Raw genomic sequence first — 22,155 nt, 5'->3', positions numbered from 1 at the left:
TGTGCAGACTCCAATATAGAACCAGAATAACATCGATCATTTAAGAGTTCATGAAATTGCGCTACGTATTGAAAAGATCGAGGGTTCGATTTCAAAACAGTCTTACTAACTGAAAACTTCTAAACAACATTATCAGCAATTCTGGGTCGCACGTGAGGGCTATAAAATTGCAAACATCCTGGACGCAAAACTTTTTTTTGGACTATAGTGATTAACAGAAAATATAAAGTATATGGTATAAAGCTAGTTTGACGCTGAGACACGAGAAACAATTACTGGTAGGCATGAGGACAAAGACCAATCTGACGAGTTACCATATGCTAAGGAAATCACCTGTTTCGCAAAATCATAAATAAAAAGGTTTCCACGCTTATTTATACAAAACTTCACAGAAGGTTCTGCTTATTTGTTTAGCGTACATCTTCAGCCAATAAACACATCCTTCATTTATTGTCAACATCGTCATTGTTTGTGGACCTTTGAGCGAACAAAGAAACCACTCTTTCAGCCGTCATTTTGAGGAAACAATCGGCCAACTCGAAAAAGGCGATTAAAAATTTATAGCGTCTAATGACAAAGACATGATCACTCACTGATTTCCACAATTCTGAAATTTATATACGCGGTGAACTAATGCGGTGAGAGATCAAAGGATAACAAACTTTTCGTGATTGGTTGATCGATGGCGAAAAGCTGTTTCAGACAAAGGGTTTTACCCGGGGCGTTTCATCAACATCTGGACAAGCGCACTAAAATATGCAAAATGCATATAATGAATATATGCAAATACGGCTGATTTACACCGATCGAGTCGCTTTATTTTCCATGACATTGCTGGAATATCTCCTCAAAGATAAAGAAGGACAGAAAAAGGAATATTTTGGTGGTAAGAAAGTAGACGGTTTTGTGTTCTTTTCAACTATATTTTGTAAGAATCTACCTTAGTTATTTCGTTGTACTCAAACATCTTTATGGGACTGATTTATTCAGTTCTTAGGTAGTTGATCTTAAATATATCATGTCATCACATTGGGTAAAATGAATTTTTATTTGTTTCCGATTTACTTTTATACAGATCAAGGCGAGAGCACGTTTAGTGTCCAACATGGCTGACGAAGATAAATCGATTTTACTCAAACTATTTCAAGCTTTTTCAAGGAAAGATCGAAGAAACCTTCTCGTTTATTTCGTTGTCGCATCCATTCTGTGGTTATTGGGGACATGGAATGTCAGCCTTGCATGGATTCTGTTGTTAGTTTCGATCTACGTATTTGGAGACTTTCGCTCACAAGTCAGTAAAAGAAAGCGTGAGAACTTCCGCGAAATGTCGAACGAATCGAACCTTTCGAAAATCAAAACGTTTCACGTACCATCGGTGAGTCTGTCGGAGACTGAAAATGCGATATGGCTCAACGAAGTAATGAAAAGATTATGGCCATCTATCGAAGGATTGACACGAAAAATCTTAACAGAAACTGTAGAGCCCGAAATTCAAAGGAACCTTCCTCCGGCACTAAAGACCTTGCATTTCGACAAAATCGAGCTCGGGCAAAAACCACCGTTTATCGGAAACATAAAATCATATTCTAGCAGCAGCCACAGCAGGCCTACAGAATTTATAATGGATGTCGATCTGTATTACAGTGGGGATGCACAGCTGAAATTGACAGTGAAAAACGTGAAACTAGGAATTTCCGACTTCCAAATTCACGGTCCTCTTAGGATAATTCTAAAACCTCTGCTTTCAAATGAGACTATCGTAGGAGGAGTAACAGTGTTTTTTCTCAAGAGGCCAAAGATCGCTTTCAATTTGACAAACTTATTAAATGTATTGGACTTTCCCGGATTGAAGAAAACACTACGCGGTATCGTCGATGACGTCATCGCTGGGCTCATCGTCTTGCCCAATAGGATTGCGATTCCATTGGCGGGAAGCGTGGATGCCGGCGATTTGCAGTACCCAGTTCCCGAAGGGCTACTACGCATCCAGTGTGTGGAAGCACGGGAACTAGTGAAGTCAGATTTTTCACTGATCGGCAAAGACTGCCCTGACCCTTACGCCATTTTGGAGGTCGGCGCTCAAACATTTCGCACAGAGACCAAGAAAAACGAGTCAAGCCCTACATGGGAAGAGACTTTCGAGGCATTTGTGGACAATTCTGAAGGTCAAGAATTAGAAATTTATCTCTTTGACCACGATATCGCTTCCAAAGATAGCAAAATTGGCAATGCTGACATGAAAATTTGTTCTGTAGTCGAAGAGGGTGCCCAAGACATTTGGCTCCCTTTAGAAAAGGCCAAACAGGGCAAGCTTCATTTGAAGTTGGAATGGTTCTCTCTTAGTAATGATCCACTGCATTTCAGATATACAAAAGAACGCGAGAGCGTAGCCGTGCTGATAATCAAGCTGATCAAGGCGCAAAATCTTCCAACCCACAAGAGGTCTCTGTTAACGAGAAAGGTGCACTGTAGAGTGTCTGTTGGAGATACTACGTTAACAAGTTTATGCGCCAAAGGGGATGACCTAGAATGGAAACAATCTCTGAGATTTTTGTTAACCGATCCACATGAAGAGGCTCGAATTGAAGTAATGGAAGCCAACAGCTGCTTAGGAGTTTTAGTATTCAGTGTGAGAAGACTCATAGAACAACCCGATATGACTGTTCAAGATTCCTTCCAGTTACGGAGCAGCACGGGTGAAGCCGGCGAAAACGGAAGTATAGCCTGCAAGTTCACCTTGCGAGCTTTGAAGGCTGTGGGCACGTCCAGCGCTCCGTGTTCCTTGCAGATTGGTAGCAAACTTAGGGCATGCCACGACGATGGAAGCCGTCTTCAGCGGACAGACACACCAACAATGATCCCGGAAGTAAATGGTCACGATTCGTCTTCCACTTCCGAGAGCTACAGCAGTGGGTCAGTTGAACAGGCGTCGAGTTCCAGTTCTGGTTCCAGATCCTCCCCCAGCGGTAGCATAGTTGATGAAGGTTCTAACGGGCAAAGTCCCGAAGTCTCGGGATTGGACTACTTGTCTCGAGGGGAGGTTTCGCTAAAGTTGATCTACGATCATCGACGAAACCGCCTAGTGGTGACAGTTCTCAATGCCAAGAATCTTTCCTCTCCGGAGCCGGCTTCAAAGACAAACCCTTACGTTCTTGTCAATCTGTTACCTTCTCGCTCCAAGAGATCTATTCGCAAAACCTTTTCTTTTCCAGGGAGTCTGGATCCCGTGTTCAATGAAAGCTTCGAGTACGTCATCGGCCTTGATCAGTTGGCGGATAAACAACTATACGTCGCTGTTAAAAACGAAAGGCTGATTCATTTGCCAGGGAAACGACGTGAATTGATTGGATTTACTTCTATAAAACTCTGTGAGTTGAGTTTGTCCCCTGGGGTGACCATCATTTGTGAGCTTACTAAGTAAAGAACTTGATCAACCCTCAGTACTACATCGTGTATTCACTTGGGAAAATCTCTCCAGCCCGAACGTCACTTAGAAGAATGTCTCTAGACCAAAAAAAGTCTACCGGAACAGAATATGAGACGAGAAATGATAGATTTTACTTTGAAACAAACTTTGCTGCCGGGTGAAAGCTCCTGCTAGTACGAAAACAAAACTGTGGCTTTGACCAAGAGATTGTGTCACTTGAGCAGTACTGTGAGCGGAACTTGGGTACTGAAAAGGATTTACTTTTTTGAGCCATATAACTCTGTTTCTTGTCATAGCTATTGAAAAGCTGAGCACAACTATTTGATTCTTTTTGTTGATGTTTATTTCATGGTGCCTGAGCCATGGGTAAAGTTGAAACAGTCATCCTCGTACCTGCAGACTAGCGCCTGTACCTGGAAATGGTACCAGAATGAAAACCTGGAGTTGTTTCCTGCACGTACCCACGCACTATGTGTATTTGTTAACGGCACCCACAAAACGTTATGTCCCTATTAGGTCCTATTGGTGCCCGTGCCCCATCTTCTGACGGATTATTTTCCTATTATCGCTGGAAAGCTCAGCAGGGTGCCTTTGTCCCTAACCAAGATCATCTCCACACCTTGTCATGCCAGGAAGACCGGCTGAAAGAAATATTCAGCGTGATGTCTCAAACCATAGATTTTTTACAAAGATATTAGCGCCGCACAAGTGTTATAATTTAGACATTTCATCAGATACTTCATGTCCGTAGCCAGCATCACGAGGCAACCGAAGCAAATGCCTCGGTAAAAGTTTCTAAGTTTAGGATATTCATAGGCCAGGCTATTACCAGCCGCTGTTTAGGAAATGAGCCTGACTCACCCTCAAAACCGGACCCGAGGGAGCAGTCGAAATCGAGCCTTGGATATTCAAAGCTCTTGGAATTTTAGTGTTCAATGAACGCAGACTATATTGATTGGATTTGAAGCATAGCGATTCCAGCCATCGCCAGCCATCCTGCTTGTTTGAGTGATTGGAAGAAATTCTGAGCAATTCATTTAATTGATGTGTTCTGCCAAAAATTATTTCTACGTGCGGTATATAACGAACCCGCACCTGTCATTGTTTCAAGTTTAAGCTTATTATTTCATTGTTTTTTAACTGAAACAATTATTATACCCAGTATTTATTTTCGCGCATATTATTACCTACATTTTTATCTTCTATCTTTCTTATACTACTTAGTTAAAATTTTGGTCAGGATACGGACCTGATAACACAAGGCACAGAAGAGTCAAATTTCGGTTGTAAATGAACGGCTAAATTCTCCGGCGCAAACCGATTTTGTTGATCTGAAGCGTTAATCTTTCAACAGACACGTAATATGATCCCATGAAGCTTTGTTAGATCACGTTCTTGTATTTAATTAAATCAACAAAATCGGCTTGCACCGGAGCATTTAGCCGTTCATTTAAAACAAATTTGACTCCTCTGCGCCCTGTGCTGATAATGCTTCTCTTCTTAGCTCATCAAGAAGATTGTAATAACATATGTGTGAATAAAAAAAAACACCCGCCATGAGAATAGTTTGCTAAAAACTAAAAGTTTTGAAATTCTTACCTTCTTCCTTAAAACATATTTCACACTTAAGCTTTAATTCCTGTTTTTTTCCTGCTAAAACAAAAACCAACCAAACATTTGCAGAGAGTTAAAAATGAACATACAGTAGACTTCATTTGGCAAAACAAATTATTTTTCAGTTTTGTCTTCTGTTTTGAAGGCAGTTACACCAAGAATTTTAGCCATTCACCTTTTCAGGTCATCACTGTACATAGTTCGTAGGCTTTAAATAATTTTAAACCACGATCAAGACACAATAAATTTGACTAGTATTGAAGCCTAAATCGAGGTGGCCTCAACAATAAGCCTGGTGGTTTCTAGAGGTCACCTCGCCATACATTAACCACTCAATAAATTGTAAATCAGTATTAGAAAGAAAGGCAAATAAACTTCAAAACTTCAAAAATCGCGCTGTTGGTAGTAAAACGAATTCTTTTACACTTGGGAACGGAACAGTCCAAAACTGGACTTGCTTTATTTTTCCGAGCCCAGCTCACACCGGGTTCCCGTGTGAACAAAAACCTATTCTGCCCAATACAGTCGACTCCCTTTATTGCGGACACCCTCGGGACCGTGAGTTAGTGTCCTTAATAGCGAGAGTCCATAATAACAGGAATTTATTTCAGTCAAACGTCTGTAATTTATTTTTGCCGGGGATTTAGCTGCTGTCTGTATTATTATTGGGTGTCCGTTATAGCGAGGTGTCCGCAAGGCAAGTGTTGACTGTATTTGAACCGCGCCCATTTGAAACCGTTCCCGTGTGAACATAGCCTGAGTGTCTATTGTCCATGGATAGTCCTTTCAAAAATCAGCTTTGTTCAAGTGTTAAATGGTTGCCTTTTTGTGATACTGGTATCAAGTAAATAGTGATCCCGGATTTAGTTCCTACAACACGTCATCCCTTCTTATCCACTAAGCTAGTGCCTCGTCTTGGCTCGTGCTAGAAAAACCAGTGATAAACTGGGTTTACAAGGACCACTGCGACAAAATAAAAGTACCGGATCCTGTAGCGAGAAGGATCTAATCAGCAAAAAAATTGTAAAGCAAATAATCTGGAAAAAGATCAATGCTGATTTCACGGTCAGGGAAGTATATTTTCCAATATTTTGAAAGGCACGGGGTATGTTTGAGACTGGCCCTGTGGCAAGATACGTTACAATTTTAAACAGTTACACAGTAGATACCTGAAAAAATAGGCTAAAGTTACATGAACAAAAACGTTACAATTTGAAATTTGAAAATACAACTGGTAAATACGGCAGGTATAAGCAAATTAGCTAACGTTACAACGCGGTGGAAGACGAAAACAAAATACATATGATTATCAATGAGTTAATTACATATAAACTTAAGAAGATGAAAGACGGGAAAAATGTTAATGTCTCATCTCTCCTATTAAGACCTAAGGGTTCAATAGTTTGACCTCGACAGCTCTGTCAATGAGTTATGCCTCTCTAGCTTTGCGTACACTGTCGCGATTAGATTTGATGAGTTCGAAAGGAATAAGTAGCAAAAGAAGCGTTATGGTCGTAAGAAAGAAAATGTTCTGAAACTGTGGTGGGTTTGGAACTGTTTGTTTGTTTGTCGACTGGTCTACGGTGTTCGTTAAAACAGTCTTTAAGTCGTCGTTTTGTTTCTCCTATGTATTGTTTGTGGCAGCAGTTGCAGTGTACCATGTAAATAACGTTTTTAGAGTTACAGTCTATATGATGAGTAATATGTCTAGTTTCGCCGGTAGAATGAAATGTTTAGCTGGTACGTCCGTCTGTTATGTAGTTGTTATGTAGTCATGCTAGAAAGCTTATCTACCAAACCTACGAACTTCGCTGGCTTAACGAAAATGCCAGCTGAACTTTTTACGCATTTTTATTATAACAACGTACACCTGTATTGGCCCACCGCGAAAACGAAGGAAGTTGATCAATCTCGTACCCAGAGTCTTCAGGCTTTTTGGTCAGCGGGGCAACGCCGGGAAGACTCTGGGGACATCGAATTTTATTACCGCAGGATTTCTGCGGTAAAACAATGGAAACCGTTACGGAACAGCCAATCAAAAAAATTGAATTTTTTCGATGTCCCCAGAGTCTTCCCGGCGTTGCCCCGCTGACCAAAAAGCCTGAAGACTCTGGGTACGAGATTGGAAGTTGATGCGAAACTTCAGCCTGCCCCAGTCCACTCTCGGCTACGTTCAACGCCTGCTTGATTGCTGCGCAAACTACAGACTTTGCACTCGAGTGCTGTGTCATGACAGTCATCATGAAGGTTTTGCAATTTGGAGCGCTATTCTGTTTTCTTTTTACTTTTATGCTTTCTGTTAAGCCTTGCACATCAAAAGATGCCTACACGGCTGCAGTCTACGAGCATGTTACTTTCTTTATCATGGGAAAGAAGATATTCACTCGCCAAGAAGCCTTGGAGATCATGAAGAAAAACTTGGCTGTGTTTGAGAAGAAAGCTGAATTGGCAAAATCTAATGGTGCTGAAATCATTGTTTTCCCAGAAGATGGAATTTATGGCTTTGATTACACTCGCGATCAAATCTTTCCGTTTCTAGAAATTATTCCAAATCCTGCCAAGCTAAAGAAAAGTTGGAATCCTTGCAGAAACCCGGAACAATTTGAAAATACTGAAGTGTTGAGAGAACTGAGTTGCATTGCCCGTAATTCGTCTATTGCAGTAGTCGCTAACATGGGGGACGTTCAGTACTGTGGTAAATTGGATCCGCACTGTCCCAACGATGGCAAATACCAGTTTAACACCGATGTAGCATTTGATTCAGATGGTACGTTATTAGCTAAATACCACAAACAGCATCTCTTTCATGAAGACCAGTTCAACACTCCACAGAAAGCAGAAATCGTGACTTTTAAGACCTCGTTTGGGATTACATTTGGGGTTTTCACATGTTTTGATATGCTTTTCCATGACCCAGCCATCACTCTTGTAGAGAAGTATGGTGTGCGCAACATTGTATTCCCAACTGCATGGTTTGATGGGTTTCCTATCTTGGCATCAGTAGAGTACCAGCAGGCATGGTCTAGATTGACATGTGTCAATCTTCTGGCTGCCAATCAGCACCAACCACTGATAGACATGGTAGGGAGTGGTATATACTCTTGTGGGGAGGCTTTATCATATGTCTATGAAACAAAGACATATGAAGGACACCTATTGATTGCAACTTTACCAAATCTGGACCTGCATCCAGAACAATGCATGACACAAAACTGCCAATCAAATAGCATGCCATTCAAATCTTCTGAAGATGGCATCAAACAGTTGGGCTTACCATTGGTACTCGACAATAAACCATTCCACTCCAGGTTGTTGAAAGATTTGTACACTTTTGTTAAACTTGAATCTGCTGAAGGAAACATTTCTGTATGTTCTAATAGCCTTTGTTGCCAAGCAAGCTACTCAACAGCCAGTCAACAACCTTTTAAGAATGAGTTATTTGCATTAGGAGCTTTTAGCGGTCAACACAACCCAGAAGGCTTCTTCATTCAGGTGTGTGTTTTAATAAAATGCCAAACAATGGAAGAGTACTCCTGTGGTTCTCCAATCCTTGCTGCATCAACAGTGTTCAACTCATTCGCTGTAATGGGCAATTTTTCATCAAAGGCACATGTATTTCCTGAGGTTCTGTCAAGTGGTGTTGAACTAATCTCTGCCAAGGCCATGTCACTGTCTGGAACTAAAATGACTGTTCAGACCTTCAACAAGCCTCTGGTATCAGCTGTGTTATTTGGCCGCATTTATGAACTAGATCACCATGACGACTAATTTCTCACTATTTTGTGACAGGTAGTGGGTTTTGTGTTAAGGAAGGATGCAAGTGGTTGTTTGGCCTTGAAATCCAAACTATAGTACTGTATTTGATAAAAGATAGCTATTGATAGTTTTTTTTTTCTGCTGAAATCTGAAGGACCTCAAGTGAGGCTTTAATGATTTCTAAATTGTGCTATAGTTAAACCATTAATAAACAAAACAACAACCAAAAAAAAGCCATTGATTTTACGAAACAAAGAACTTAATATATTGGTTTCTTTTGTTTCCGCTTTGAATAAAAGAATGCAAAGAACGCTCACACGTTTTTTGCTGAAGGTTTTTCTTCAAAAGGAATTTGCAAAAAAGAAAAAAAAAATACAGGGCAATGTTTTTCTATTGAATCAAAGGCCACAAGCAAAAATTCAGCTCATTTGGATGACATTTTAAATTAATGGCCAAAATCATCACTTATGCCCTTTTTCCACGGAGCCCTTCAATTAATTTGAAATATAATCGACACAAGCCGATGGATGCTTTAGTGTCAGGCTTTGCTTCCCTTTCTTCTCCCCCCTCCCCTTAGTAAACCCAGATACTCAGGATACTTCATAATGAAAGACAATTTTGAACAACAGTGAAATGGCCAATCTGCCATTCCCAAATGGGATACTTTCAACTGAGTGCCATATCATCTAAGAATTTATAATCTGGGGCTGTAATCTCAAAATGCTATCTATGATAAATATTTACATGTAGTTGAAACATCACTTAGCAGAAAATCGTGGACCTTTCCAGTATAACCTGGGTGCTTAAGAAATTTTATGTCCATTTGAAGACAGGCGTAACTTAGGAGTCTCCCAAGGTTACCTGTTGTGGGCTGTTGCTGGTCCCCATAGGTTTCTGTCAAATTACAATTGTTTTTTTTTTAATTTAAAAACAATATTTTATTTCGACATTTTCTCTAGGAGCAAAAAAGTGCTCACCGAGAGAGCTAACGCTGTTTACATAAATTTTAAAAATATCACAGTCAAAGAAGAAACAACCAAAACAGAACAAAAAACAGCTAAACAGCTAAAAAAACCCTGGCCAGCAATATATCTAAATTACAATTAAGATAAACGGTTTGATTGGGAGATAAAAGACTGAACAGAATGAAACAAGTTACATTAAGTTGAAAGTCAATACCAGGAACTCCATTTGTTTATTGGGCACTCTTATGTGAATAATTATAATAAAAGTTTAATGAGACTATAATAATTATTCACTTAAGGGTGCTGAACGAATTTTTATCTTGTGTGAATTGTTAGCTATCATTAGTAGCAAATTAAAACATTTAAATAGATGCACTAAAAGTTCTTGTAGAAGGCTGTTTGCTAAATCCCCCCCAAAATATTACTCAGTAATGAAAACTTGGACTCTGAATCATTGACACAAAGGCCTACATGTAACTACTTGTCACTAACCTTTTTTGTGGCATAACTGGTAAACATTTTACTCTTATGCCTGCTTATGGGTTTATTCACTAAATAGGGAAGATTTCAACAATTTTGGTTCATGAATTCAGACTACAAGTTGATATAAAACTAACTGGCAATCAAATTTTTCTGCACTCATTATGGGGGATGTGTCTTAGTGTAGAGTTAGGTGGTCAAGTTTGACCTGCTGAGTTTATAAGAGAAATCAATACTTCGAGGTTTTAACGTGTGTCATGAAAACTTACCTTGTTCGAAGTTTAGGACAAAAAAAGAGAGAACATTTTACTCAAGTGTTATTGACTAGACAAGCATATTTTCCTCTTTATATATTTAGCTATGTAGTTTAATTTTTGGAAACAAACAGTATTTTTCCAGTATGTTAGCTTGTATCTCACCCCTATAGTTACTGTAGTGTATGTTAAACAACTCCAAGTTTTATGCTATATATTAAAAGCTTGTAATTCATAGTTCTTAGTTTTAATATCAGGGTCAACTGTGAGAACAATGTTTCTGATAGGTGAATAAATACATGTTAAGCTTATTATTATAATTGTAACTATTATTATTAAAGAAACAGAACATTATGCTCACATGTTTTGCAATTTTTATTCAATTTTGATCAGTTTAACAAACTATATCTTTTAGAGAAAAAAGCTTTTGTTATTAATAACTGACATGGCCACTAATTGCACAGTCCACCACACAGAGATGATGGTGAGCCTGTGGTTAGCCTGCTTTAAACCCATTTTGTACAGCTCATGTGAGTCCATAGGTATTATTTATATGAGAGGTCTGTCAAACCACGAAAAGGAGTCTAAAAGGGGGAGACATTTCTTGGAACCAGGTCTAGGGGTGCATGCATAATAATCATAAATGGGTTGCATTTTCTTTCTTTCCCCACCCTCGAGCTCAGGAATGGACCATTTCTGAGTTGCTGTGAATCTTATTATGAAAGCGAGTGCAAAGCTTTTCATATGAAAATCAGTTTTGTCGGCATTTGAATGAAACCTAATTTTTATAAAAACTTTGCACTTAGCCTTGCTTTCATAATGAGTTCCAAAGCAACTCAGAAATGGCCTATTTGACTGCAAACACACAACCTAACCTGACCTTTCTTAAATTGCCGTGAGGAAGACTTTTGCAATTGAAGGGCTTTATGTAAGAGTTTTATGAAGCAGGGTAAGGTTTAACTTAAACTTTTTGAACCCAAGTTTTAACACACATACGATTAATCCAAGTTTAGGATTACTGAAGGATGACACTGCACATACGTTCTGCACATCCTGGGAAGATCTGGGAAATGCAGATTTCTTTTGGATGCATGGTGTTGACTTAAATTCACATTGTGCAGTTTATGAGTATGAGGTTAAAAAAAAGGTCTTAACAACTAAAGTGTTATTGAAAACTATCCAAAACGAAAATTGGGGGTAAGGCTGCATTCATTATGTATGCTACAGGGGGGGGGGGGGGGGGGGGGAAGGGGCAGAGGATTTTTTTTTCAGCGGCTCGGTTTTTTATATCCCCCCCAAGGTCCATACAAATTTTCAGAACCCCCCCAAGCAATCAGCCGAAAAATGAATACCCCCCCCCCCATCCCCCCCTCACAAGAAATATCAAAATAAATATCTGTATAATAGTAAGAGACATGTTTAATAAGAACATCGAGAGAGCTTTGACTGTTTATGTCATACCTATGCCAGCCAGTTTAAGTAGCGCGAATTAGGTATAGATAGCCTGCCAGCTCGTGTACTATATATAGTCTCTCAGAATAATAGAGGTACCCTTGTTGCTTACAATCCTTGAAAGAAGCTGCTGTACTTATCTTTTCTTTTCTCACTTTTTAAAACCATTACAAAAGCTAGACAGAATCTTACAAAAAATAAGCATCCCCCCAGGAGATGTTTAAACAATTTTCATATCCCCCCTTTTTTTGCTCTAAAAATTTGAGATCCCCCCCTAAAATCCTCTGCCCCCCCCCCCCCCCCCTGTAGGATACATAATGAATGCAGCCTAACCACCCATTTTTCAGGGGATAGTCAAGCTTCAATTTGGAAAAAAAAAATCATTTACACTCTGTTTTGTATTTTAAAGCTTCTTAGGAATATTGTTAGTTGATTACCTCCAGAAAATGTGTGGTTACCCCCAATATTCTTTTTAGATTCCAGTAGCCCTTGCTAAGGTCTTCTTTTCCAGCATTGTCAAAAACTACTTAAAAATAGCTCTGTTCGTGAAGGAATCATCATTTCACCCAGTGATGGTGGTCTAATTTGACTGAAGCTGTAGAGTATGAGACAGCTCCAAAGAGAGGTTTGTTTTGCCCTTTGTATTCCTGAACTTCAACAACAGAATTACAAAAAAGAACCCTACCACCTACCCAAGCCTTAACGTACCTTTAGATTCTCAGGTTCTATCCTTCTTATTAATTGACTACCTACTAAAATTCAAAGAGCAGAATCGCTTTCTTCTTTTAGACTTTTCCATTTCTAACATTTGCACGTGAGACAGCACAAGAAAGTTTTTCTTAACTATTTAAATTAATTTATATTTATATTTATTGCCATGTTATATAATATAACATCCCTCTGGATAACAGCCATGTAGCTGAATGGGACACCCTGGCTAAATTAAGTCTACTCTACTCTACTCTACTCTACTCTACTCGACTCGACTCGACTCGACTCGACTCGACTCGACTCGACTCGACTCGACTCAACTCAACTCAACTCAACTCGACTCGACTCGACTCTACTTTACTCTGTTGTCAGGGATGTTTCACAGTCTGCTATGAAGGCTTTTTCATGTCTGACTGCAGCAGCCTAACAACTGCAGCCAGTAAGATGAGGATTAAGACCCAAACACATGGAAAGTTTCACAAGGAGCTAAACTGGGAAAAGCAACACCTAAAATTGCTTAATTTAAAATTACTAATTTGCTCAAATACTAAGAACCAAAACAGCTAAGAATTTTGTTAAATCAATTTTTATACAGGGTGTCCAGTTTTCCAAGGCTAGTTTCAGTAAATGGAGCCCTGATTCAAAATAAATAAATAAAAGAATGAATGAATGAATGAATAAATAAATAAATAAACAAATCCAACAAAATAAAAGTTCAAGCCCTAAATTAACTTCAATCAAATGTAACTGAGTTTTTTTTGCCGATTCACATTGACATAGATATGCATGATCAGGGGTTTCAATAATATTTTTGCAGTAGGGTAGAAGAGGTTTACAAGGTGGGTTAGGAATTTAGAGACCCAGTGAACGTTCCCGTCTAGGGGGGACTGGGGGCATGCCCCCCCCCCCTGGAAATTTTTGAAATTCTACACTCTATAATAGAATAGAGAAAATTAATGTGTGACATAATACGCTTTGGCCAGTGGTGGTTGGACACGGTCTGGCAAAGCATGCTGGAGCGAGTTGTCGTTCGAGCTCAGTTGCAACAAACGCGAGAAAAAAAATTATGCTAAAGGAGGGTTCATAATTTATACAGATGGGGGGCTACGATAATTTTTAAATTTTTCCCCTTCATGTTTTTGAAGCTCCCCTGATGCTCTAAATAATTTTTTCTGGCCCCCCTCATGAGCTATCCTGCAAACCATGGTAAAATACCATGACCGCCCCCCACCCCCCTTCCTCCCCTTAACAACCTTTTTGAGCCTTTTAAAACCTAACGGCTATAATTATTTTGCTAAACTTTGTGACTATATAAATGACCACTATGATGGCGGAGAGCTATACATGGAATCTGTCAAAGACATGCCTGCAACTGAAGGTTACAAAAGAGCAGTACTGCGGTTCATGTAAAAATGGTCGGCTGTCTCCATGATGGGCAGAATTCCACGCCCTTTCCCGGATATAGAAAAATTCAGGTACAAAAGTGTATTTGAATCTCCGGCTACTTCTTTAGATGGAACAGCACGACCAGTTGATGACTTTATGCTTAGAGCGCAAATAAAAAAAAATCCTTCAATGAAGGAAAGCAGAACACAGCGAAAGAAATTACAGAATTTTCTTCTACCTTTGTGGCTCTGAGGAGCTAATTAAAAAATACCTAGACCATTTGAAACATCTCCATTTCTCCAAGGGTTTGCGAAATCAAGCTGACCGTCGAGAAACCGAGAAGCTAAAGGCTACGAGGATTCCAATTGGAAAGAGTTTCTACAAACTAGAGGGTTAAAATGGCAAACAATTCCTGCCAAAAGCAATAGAATCGCGCCAGACTTTGGGACATTTATTTACCGCATATTAAAATGTGACAATATGTCGCACAAGCCGTGCTAGACACTGGTTTTTGTACGCCCCCACAAAAAAAAAGCAGAGAAAAGAGACACAATTGTACATGGATTTTACAAAGCGTGAGACCCTCAGTCCGCGAATTGCGCTCGGACGTCCCTTAAATGAAAGAAGAAAAGAATAATTGATAAACTGGAAGTGCGATATTGGTACTTCCTCTCATATAAAGAATTGGGACTACAAAGCAGCCTTACAGTATACTACATTTGTACTCGACAGAGCAGCTATGTGCAACTTGCTTCAAAGCCAAAGCAGAAGATAGCTGACTACCCAAGTAGAGCAGAATTGGTTACTAAACTTAGTGCAAGCAGAGTATGAAAGAGTACGAAAAATTCACCGTCATGTGCTCATGTTCTCCACAAAACCTTAAATCTGGTTATTTCACGGTTGTTGTTTTGCTGAGGACAGCAGGGAAATGTACCAAAACATATAACGCACGTAACGCAGAGTCAGGATTGGTTTTCAACAGCAAACCTATTTTTTGCGGTCCAGTAGTCGTCGTTGCTTAAGGTCTCTGTTATTACAGATGTCCAACAATTGTTTACATGCATTTCACAAAGTAGCTTTTCTCTTTACCGCCAAAGACAAGCCTGCCGACAAATGGTTTATTCGCGCACAAAATTTTAATCTTTCCACTAAAAACAGCCAGCTATATTTGTCTAAGGATAAGTCGGTTTTCTCAAATTGGGTAGAAAAAGATCATATAAAAAAATCGTCGAAATCCACTGGATACAGGTCTCCGAATAATTTTCCAGCTTTTGGTGGATATGCTTTGGAAGGCAGACACACATCTATTTCCGACATCCACTTGAGTGTAGCTCGTGCCGCGGTCATAATTATAGTTATGGTATGGATGTCAGGATCAAACGTTGCACTAGTTTAAATGTTTTCTTCTTGTAGAATAAGAGGTGAGTTTCTTTTAACAAGATGCAATGCATTTCAAGACAGGGTGAGTCATGTATAGAGTATCACGACAAAGAAAATCATGAACAGGTTACCAGTTTACCCACTCTTTATTGTCTTGCAAGACTGGACAGATAAACCTTTACAGTGTTGTCAGGCATTGCTGACAAAGCCGCACATAAATGATTTATTTTTTGGCTAAAGTAAGGGGACAATATCTCTAAACTAATCACGGTTCAATGCAAGCACCGCTAAATATTAATGATAGATAGCAGCCATAGAGGAACTTAGGCGAGGTAAAAGACTTCCACCTCGTCAGGAGAGAAGTTGTATGTGCCAGCAAGGATAGTGCGCCGTTGTTTCACTCCACTTGGAACAGTATAGGCGTTGCCAAACTCGGTGTAGGAATAACTGTGTCTGTTGGCATAATTCTCAATCTGAATGTCATACCCTCTGCCAAATGTCGGGCCGTAGAAAGCGTCGTTGAAGATGGCGAATCTCGGTGATTTTATCATGCTCATGAAGGGTCCCAGCCCTTCATTGTTGTGAAGGGAAAAGATAAACGCGTTGGAAGAGTAACCATATTCTCCAGAGGTATCTACAGAACAAGAAGAAAAGAATTGTATCTAGATTACTAAAAACTGGATCATTGAAAATGATGTATTTTTAGTAAGTCACACAGGCATACTCGGAAAAAAATCCGAGCCAACTCGGGTTGGCTATCTATTCCTATCAGGAGTCGAACCTAAGACCTAGTTTGGATACTCTACCACTGGGCTACAGGAGACTCGTAGGAGCTAAGACCATTAAACTAGAGTCATGGGACAAACATTCTGCATACTGCTAAGATTGGAATGTCATGTGAGGCATATGCGCACTTACCGAATAATACATCAGTCTCATTTATTCACTAGGCTTAAACACCTTTCGATTACTAGTTCAGATGCTCTACCACTGAGCTACAGGAGACTCGTGGGAGCTAAGGCCATTCAACTAGGTTCATGGGACAACCTGAACATTCTGCATACTGCTAGGATTGGCATGTCATGTGTTGCATATGCGCACTCACTGAATAATACATCGGTCTCATTTATTCACTTGGTTTAAAATATTCCGCCATCACATTTATTCAACTGGATCATTGTACAATGCAATTCCAGAGATATGATTGGCTTAGCACCTATGGTATATAAATCATTAATATTATACCATGCCTAAGAAATAGCGACCATTAAATTGTCTTCTGGTTGTTCTTGCAAAGCGAAATCAACAACGATCTAGCAATATTTCTGATTGTTTTTAATAAAAAAATAATTACTCCTCTCGCGCTTGTTGTATATAAGATGATTACAGCCATCTCGGCGCTACGCGCTTCGTAAGTTATCTATCGTCTCACATCCAACGCACGCTCATGGAATAATTGTTAATTATAATATATTTTTTTTCTAGAAGTAAAATAAACTTTTGTGCTCTAGGTTTCCAGACAATATATTACTGACACCAAGACATGTTTGCTCGAGGTATTTGAATTTTGGAACGGAGGCATAAAAGCCCTTATATACGAATAAGCAAAGCAAATACCCAACAAGTGGAACTGTAACGCACTTATGTGAGCTTGAACTAGGAGTAGTCATTGGCCACTAACTATATCCGGTTGCTCTCATGTCTCCCAGAAATGTATGTTGCTGCTGTCTCGGTGCTAATACACGGATGCTAGGAAAGTAGCTTTCACCTGCCTCGTATTTGTTCTGGCCATTGCCATTGAAAAGGTACAAATAGCTTACCCCAGGGCGTGTCCGTGAAACCGCCAAAAACGGAATCTGCGACCTTTATGATGCTGACCGTGTTCGGCCTCCTATCACACTTGTCGTGGAAGGTCTTGGCAGCCCAACCGTCACGGGAGGCGCGGTAGCACAGCTCCCAGTCACGATTGCTTCCAACAACCATCTCAAGGAAGTCATTGAGTTTACGTTCATACAGCGGTTCTCCAGACAGTATGGTAGAATCCGCTAACAAAGGAAGGTAGAGTTCCTCTGATTAGAATTAATTTATATGTAGATAGCCGGCCGAGCTTCAATCCGAGACCACAAATGCGGGAGATCAGTTTAAACACAACCAGTTAATTCCTTTTTTTTTTGTGCTTGTAATGATGATCATGATAAAAAACAAGCAGGTATACTAAGCGAAACAATGATAAGTCAGTGTTGTTGGAACACGCTATATATTGAGGAATGTTTTCTATGTCTGAGGTTGAGAGACTTGGCAGCGAGCCGTACCATCATCCCAACGTTGAGAACTCTACACTCCAAACATAAGAAATTATAACAATTTTCTGAACTGGCAATGGTACAATGAACAAAAACTCATATATTGTAATTTTCCACCGCTGGAACCAATTTATTAGCAGAATAGTTAGAATGCAGTTCAAATGTTCCAGTTAAGTTCCCATTAAAGTGTTATAGGGTAGCAATTCTCACACGTTATTTTTATTTAGTTTATTTATTCCACAGACCCCGGCAGCCCGACAGCCCAAAAGGATAATGTTAATGGTTCGAATTGTCACTGAAGTTTGACGTAATGTCTCAGCAAGAACATTTAGTTTTTATCAGCTTAAATTCAAATTGCTGAAGCCATTAAGGTAATTCAAAGACATATCCAACCACACAGAACCCTAAAGGGGAATTTTTTGTCTCTTTTGTGTGTTACGATGGTCATGGTGGATCCATCATCTTGGATTTCTGGATTTTCATTAAATGCCAGAGCACCACCAAAAGTGACCGAAAAGCAATCAAAACCATTAGAAGGACAACTAAAAACATAAAAAGCTTTCTTAAGAAAGGTATTTTTCATAAGCAAATATGATAAGATCAAATTCACTAAACACATTACTACCACATCAACTTGTTCGCAGATAAATTTGTGAAAAAGTCGCGCAGTTTAATAGCGTTTACTTAGAGCGGTTTTCAATTGCGTGGCGAAAGTAGTTTCACGTTTGCTTTGGTTTCGCACTACTACGCTCTGTGATTGGTTAACAAAACTCGCACCACTTTCTCAACCAATGGGAATCCAAATTAAAACCAATCGTGTTTTCGCCACACTCGTTTTCCCGCGCTCGGCGCCTGTTACATGTATTTGCTTCGAATTCTGATTGGCTCATTGTGTTGTTTACATCTTTTGGATTGGCCAGAGTAATTACTTTGGTTTTAGTTTTACTACACTCAATTGGAAACCGCTATAAATAATGGGATTAATAGGGTTAAAGAATACTTACCTCCTTGCAAATTCGCTTCAGCTTCAAAAGGGAGGAAAACAAGAAGAAAAGAAAGCATCATCTTGATACCCATCTTGATACTAGCTGGAACAAAAGAAAAAGATATTGAAAAAAAATATATACTGAGCTGTCAAAATTGTCTACATCACTGCTATAATTGGGGACACTATCTCCATTCGACATGTTTTTAAAACTCTTGAAATACAATATCCCGAACACAATACAAAGGACAAAACCGTAAGGTAAACTAAGAAGTCAGCTGTTTTAACTGAGAAAAGATTTAGGAAAAAAGGAAAGGACAAACGCCATTGCAATTGGTGTCGAGATTTCTTTTTTTGTTGTATTTAAAGCTGATGCAACGGGAAGGATCCGAAAAACCGGATGATTAAAAATTATTCTGGTTTACAGATCGGTTATCCTGACACTGATAGTGCTATAAATTTGTTTCAGCGCGACGAACATTTACAAAATATTAGTAGTTAAAAAGGCTTGTCGAAGACTGCAGAAGACATTTTGAAACGAAAATTAACTATTCAATAAGCTAACAATGCTTCGCCGTCATGACAACATTATGAGTTCGCAAAACTTTATTGAATCGATCTGTCATGATCACGAAAAATTACGCGAGCACATGGTTACAGCGTGTGTAAGGCCCGTTTAAACGGTGTCAACATTTGACCAACATTCGTTCAACGAACGTTGAACGGATGTTGGTCAAATGTTGGATGAACGGAGTGTTCAACTAACGGTTTCAACGTCACTCAACGTTTTCAAAAACAAATTCTAAAACTGGATTAGTGACATGATCGTTTTAAGGCGATCTGTTAGGAAGAGCTGTATTATTATGTTATGCTTGACTTGGCCACACCCGTAGGAAATCGTTTGGTCATAAGATTATGGCAATAAGTTGTCTCACGTATAACAGGAGGGTAGACTATTGCAAGGCATTCATTTGCAACGAGTTATTTTCTATGAGCAACAATTTGACATCCACATGTAAGCCAAGAACTATCCGCTATAGCTCTACTTTGTTTTGGACATTAGGATAACAATAGTCTACATTTCTAGCCAACGTTAAGTTTTAGGGACAATCAATGTGCTAAGCCCACTGATAACAGTTCTAGAATTTTCTAAATTCATGGGCGGTAGCCGCCTACGAACGACAAAAGCCGTAAGGCGTCTCGGGAGCTTCCATTGTCCTTCTGTCGAGGCGTTTTATGGTCTTTTATCTAAGACTGAAGGGATTGAGAACAGACTTGTGGATGAGAACCAGGGGCCAGCTTCAAAGCTCTTCCTAAGTTAGATGTGGGTTTCGTAAAGCAAGCCCCAGGGTGCTAATCTCAGAACTTAAGATATTCTAAAGACGAAAGATAGACTGTATAGATGGAAAATAAGTAAAGTGATATAAACATGAATCGCTGGGACCTTACGAAATATCTGCTCTTCCTAAGGTAGCAAATTTGAAACCGAACTCGATTTGTTTTCCGTAAGAAAAGAAGATATCAAAGGGATTATCCCGATTTTTGGTGAAACATTTGGTAAACTTATATTTTGTAATTAATACCTTGCTAGTCAATTTTGATTAACACACACGGCAAAAATTTGAAAACGTCGACCCGACTTTTGAAGTTGGCATCCATTCGTTTCTTGGCTATCCATAATCAAAAACATTTATGAATGGTTTCTGTGCTCTACAATCACCGTTTTAAAGAAAATTTGGTCAGTGCGTTATGCCCACTTTTGACGAAAAAGTGTTATTTGGAAATTCAGGATGTTACTCGGAGAAATAAATGACCGTGTGTCCCATTAAGTTTTTTCAACTACAAGCGAGAGCAAAACAATTTTACATAATTTTACCTGAATTAGGAAACATAAGTGTAAACGTAGTTACTTACTGGAGTGATTCCCGACGATTCTTCTCTCTTGGTAAGAATAAATCTCAGTTGTTCAGGCTCCGCGGTGAATTTAGAATCGAACTAATAAGTTCTGCTGCTTTCTCTCTGCTTTTAGTGCTCCTAATTACCCATCATTCGCAAATGGAATTGGCGTGTAAAATTTTATCTAGACATCTGTTAAAATGCACAATTGGATAGACGAGATAACGCCATTATTGGAGCAGCAAAAAGCGCACGCCAAAAGATAATTTCTGAGGAACCGTACCTGATGCTTGCCATTTTTACTGTTTACTCAGGGAAAACATTTCTTCAAGTTAAAAACTCTTAAATGCGTTACTCCAGTGTCTACTACTTTTGCAATTTAAAACCAATCAGAAAGATTGCTTAGCTATAGGCTCCACAACCCTTAACGCGTTTAAAGAGCCGAGGAGGTGCACTTTAACATTTTCCCTCAAAAGCGAAAAAACATTATTAAGTGGGAACATTGGCGCATAGGGCCTCATCAAATGGGAACACGTGGTTAAGACGATTCAGTATTGTTACCATAGAAAATGATAATTTAACTTAAAATCCCTTCAATAAAAAATGTAAGCTTCCGAGGAAGTGTTAAATCAGTACAATCTTTAAGACACTGACTCCTGGCGACAAATTTGCTTTACTAAAAATGATATACGATAGATCTATACGATAACGTTTTTTTTTCTAAAATGCGCAGAACGTTAATGTTAGCCACAAACACGCACAAATAAAAGTCAAGATTTGAGAAACGCCCTTATTTATTGTAAATCGTGCCTACGTTGCATTTTCAGTGCTAATTCGTTCACTTATTTTTGCTGCTCAAAAGGTATTTATGAGAAAATTTTCTAATATTTCATAACACTTCTCTTATCTGGTATAGTTTACGCTAGACATCTCGTCTCCCGCTATTTGACATGTTTTGAGCTTGAAAAGCTGCGTTCTATTTGCTAATGCAGTGATCAATTCGAACCTTCAAAATCCCCCTGGGGCATACCCCGATCATTTAACCATTTTCCGTGCCCATGGAGTAGGGCATTGGACGCGAAAGGCCTTCCAAAGGGCGGGGGGGGGGGGGGGGGGGTTGAACGTTACGTGGGTGGGGTTGGGAATTTGAACCAGAAGTGTTTATCTTGTCTGGCGGAATACACGTGATTCCTGATCCACGGTCGAGTTTAAGGGAAATAGATCGCTTTTGAAAGCGATTGGCTCACCAGACAGGGTCTCCACAAACTTTGAATTGCATTGCTTTCGAGGGTATGTATAGAAAATTTGATTGAAGGTAAATGAACCAGTCTCTAAATAGTGTATACCAATAATTCTCAAATGCATTAAAAATTCATCAAAAGAAAACAAAGAAAATCACTACCGTGACCGTGGTTTGGATATGTGATCCTAATTACCATAAAGTTTACCAACTTTAGCCTTGAATTTCTCCAAGAATTATTGATCATTTGAGAAGCCATATCAAACACTCGAAAGTGTATTTCATCAGACACCCAAACACCTCGAA

General features: G+C 39.3%; 2 protein-coding genes and 1 pseudogene across 5 annotated transcripts; 2 read left to right on the top strand and 1 right to left on the bottom strand.

The window, feature by feature from the left end:
• The first annotated feature begins 726 nt into the window (after nucleotides 1-726).
• Nucleotides 727-5,310, top strand: LOC146458620 (extended synaptotagmin-2-like). Its single transcript, XM_085090486.1, has 2 exons — nucleotides 727-886; nucleotides 1,076-5,310. The coding sequence occupies exon 2, from the start codon at nucleotides 1,106-1,108 to the stop codon at nucleotides 3,419-3,421; it is 2,316 nt and encodes a 771-aa protein (XP_084946612.1). The 5' UTR covers nucleotides 727-886; nucleotides 1,076-1,105; the 3' UTR covers nucleotides 3,422-5,310.
• A 1,930-nt stretch (nucleotides 5,311-7,240) lies between these two features.
• LOC146458619 (pantetheinase pseudogene) lies at nucleotides 7,241-10,856 on the top strand (annotated as a pseudogene). Its single transcript, XR_014858164.1, has one exon. The product of XR_014858164.1 is annotated as a pantetheinase pseudogene (transcript).
• Nucleotides 10,857-15,552: 4,696 nt separating this feature from the next.
• LOC146458618 (uncharacterized) lies at nucleotides 15,553-20,726 on the bottom strand. Of its 3 annotated transcripts, none has more exons than XM_085090464.1 (4): nucleotides 20,628-20,726; nucleotides 18,733-18,812; nucleotides 17,246-17,470; nucleotides 15,553-16,059 (listed from the first exon to the last, which is right to left on the bottom strand). In XM_085090464.1, exons 2-4 carry the CDS (start codon nucleotides 18,803-18,805, stop codon nucleotides 15,749-15,751), a joined length of 609 nt encoding a protein of 202 aa, XP_084946590.1. In that variant the 5' UTR covers nucleotides 18,806-18,812; nucleotides 20,628-20,726; the 3' UTR covers nucleotides 15,553-15,748. The 3 variants fall into 3 exon arrangements, with proteins under 3 accessions (XP_084946590.1, XP_084946591.1, XP_084946589.1); XM_085090465.1 differs by lacking the exon at nucleotides 20,628-20,726 and adding an exon at nucleotides 20,590-20,611; XM_085090463.1 differs by lacking the exon at nucleotides 20,628-20,726 and adding an exon at nucleotides 20,326-20,387.
• Between the last annotated feature and the right edge of the window lie 1,429 nt (nucleotides 20,727-22,155).

The sequence above is a fragment of the Pavona decussata genome, unplaced genomic scaffold (assembly GCF_977016875.1).
Source record: "Pavona decussata unplaced genomic scaffold, jaPavDecu1.1 SCAFFOLD_232, whole genome shotgun sequence".
In the NCBI taxonomy this organism is placed as follows: Eukaryota; Metazoa; Cnidaria; class Anthozoa; order Scleractinia; family Agariciidae; genus Pavona; species Pavona decussata.
The sequence above is the reverse complement of the archived record's forward strand: the minus strand, read 5'-3'. Positions and strand labels throughout refer to the sequence as shown.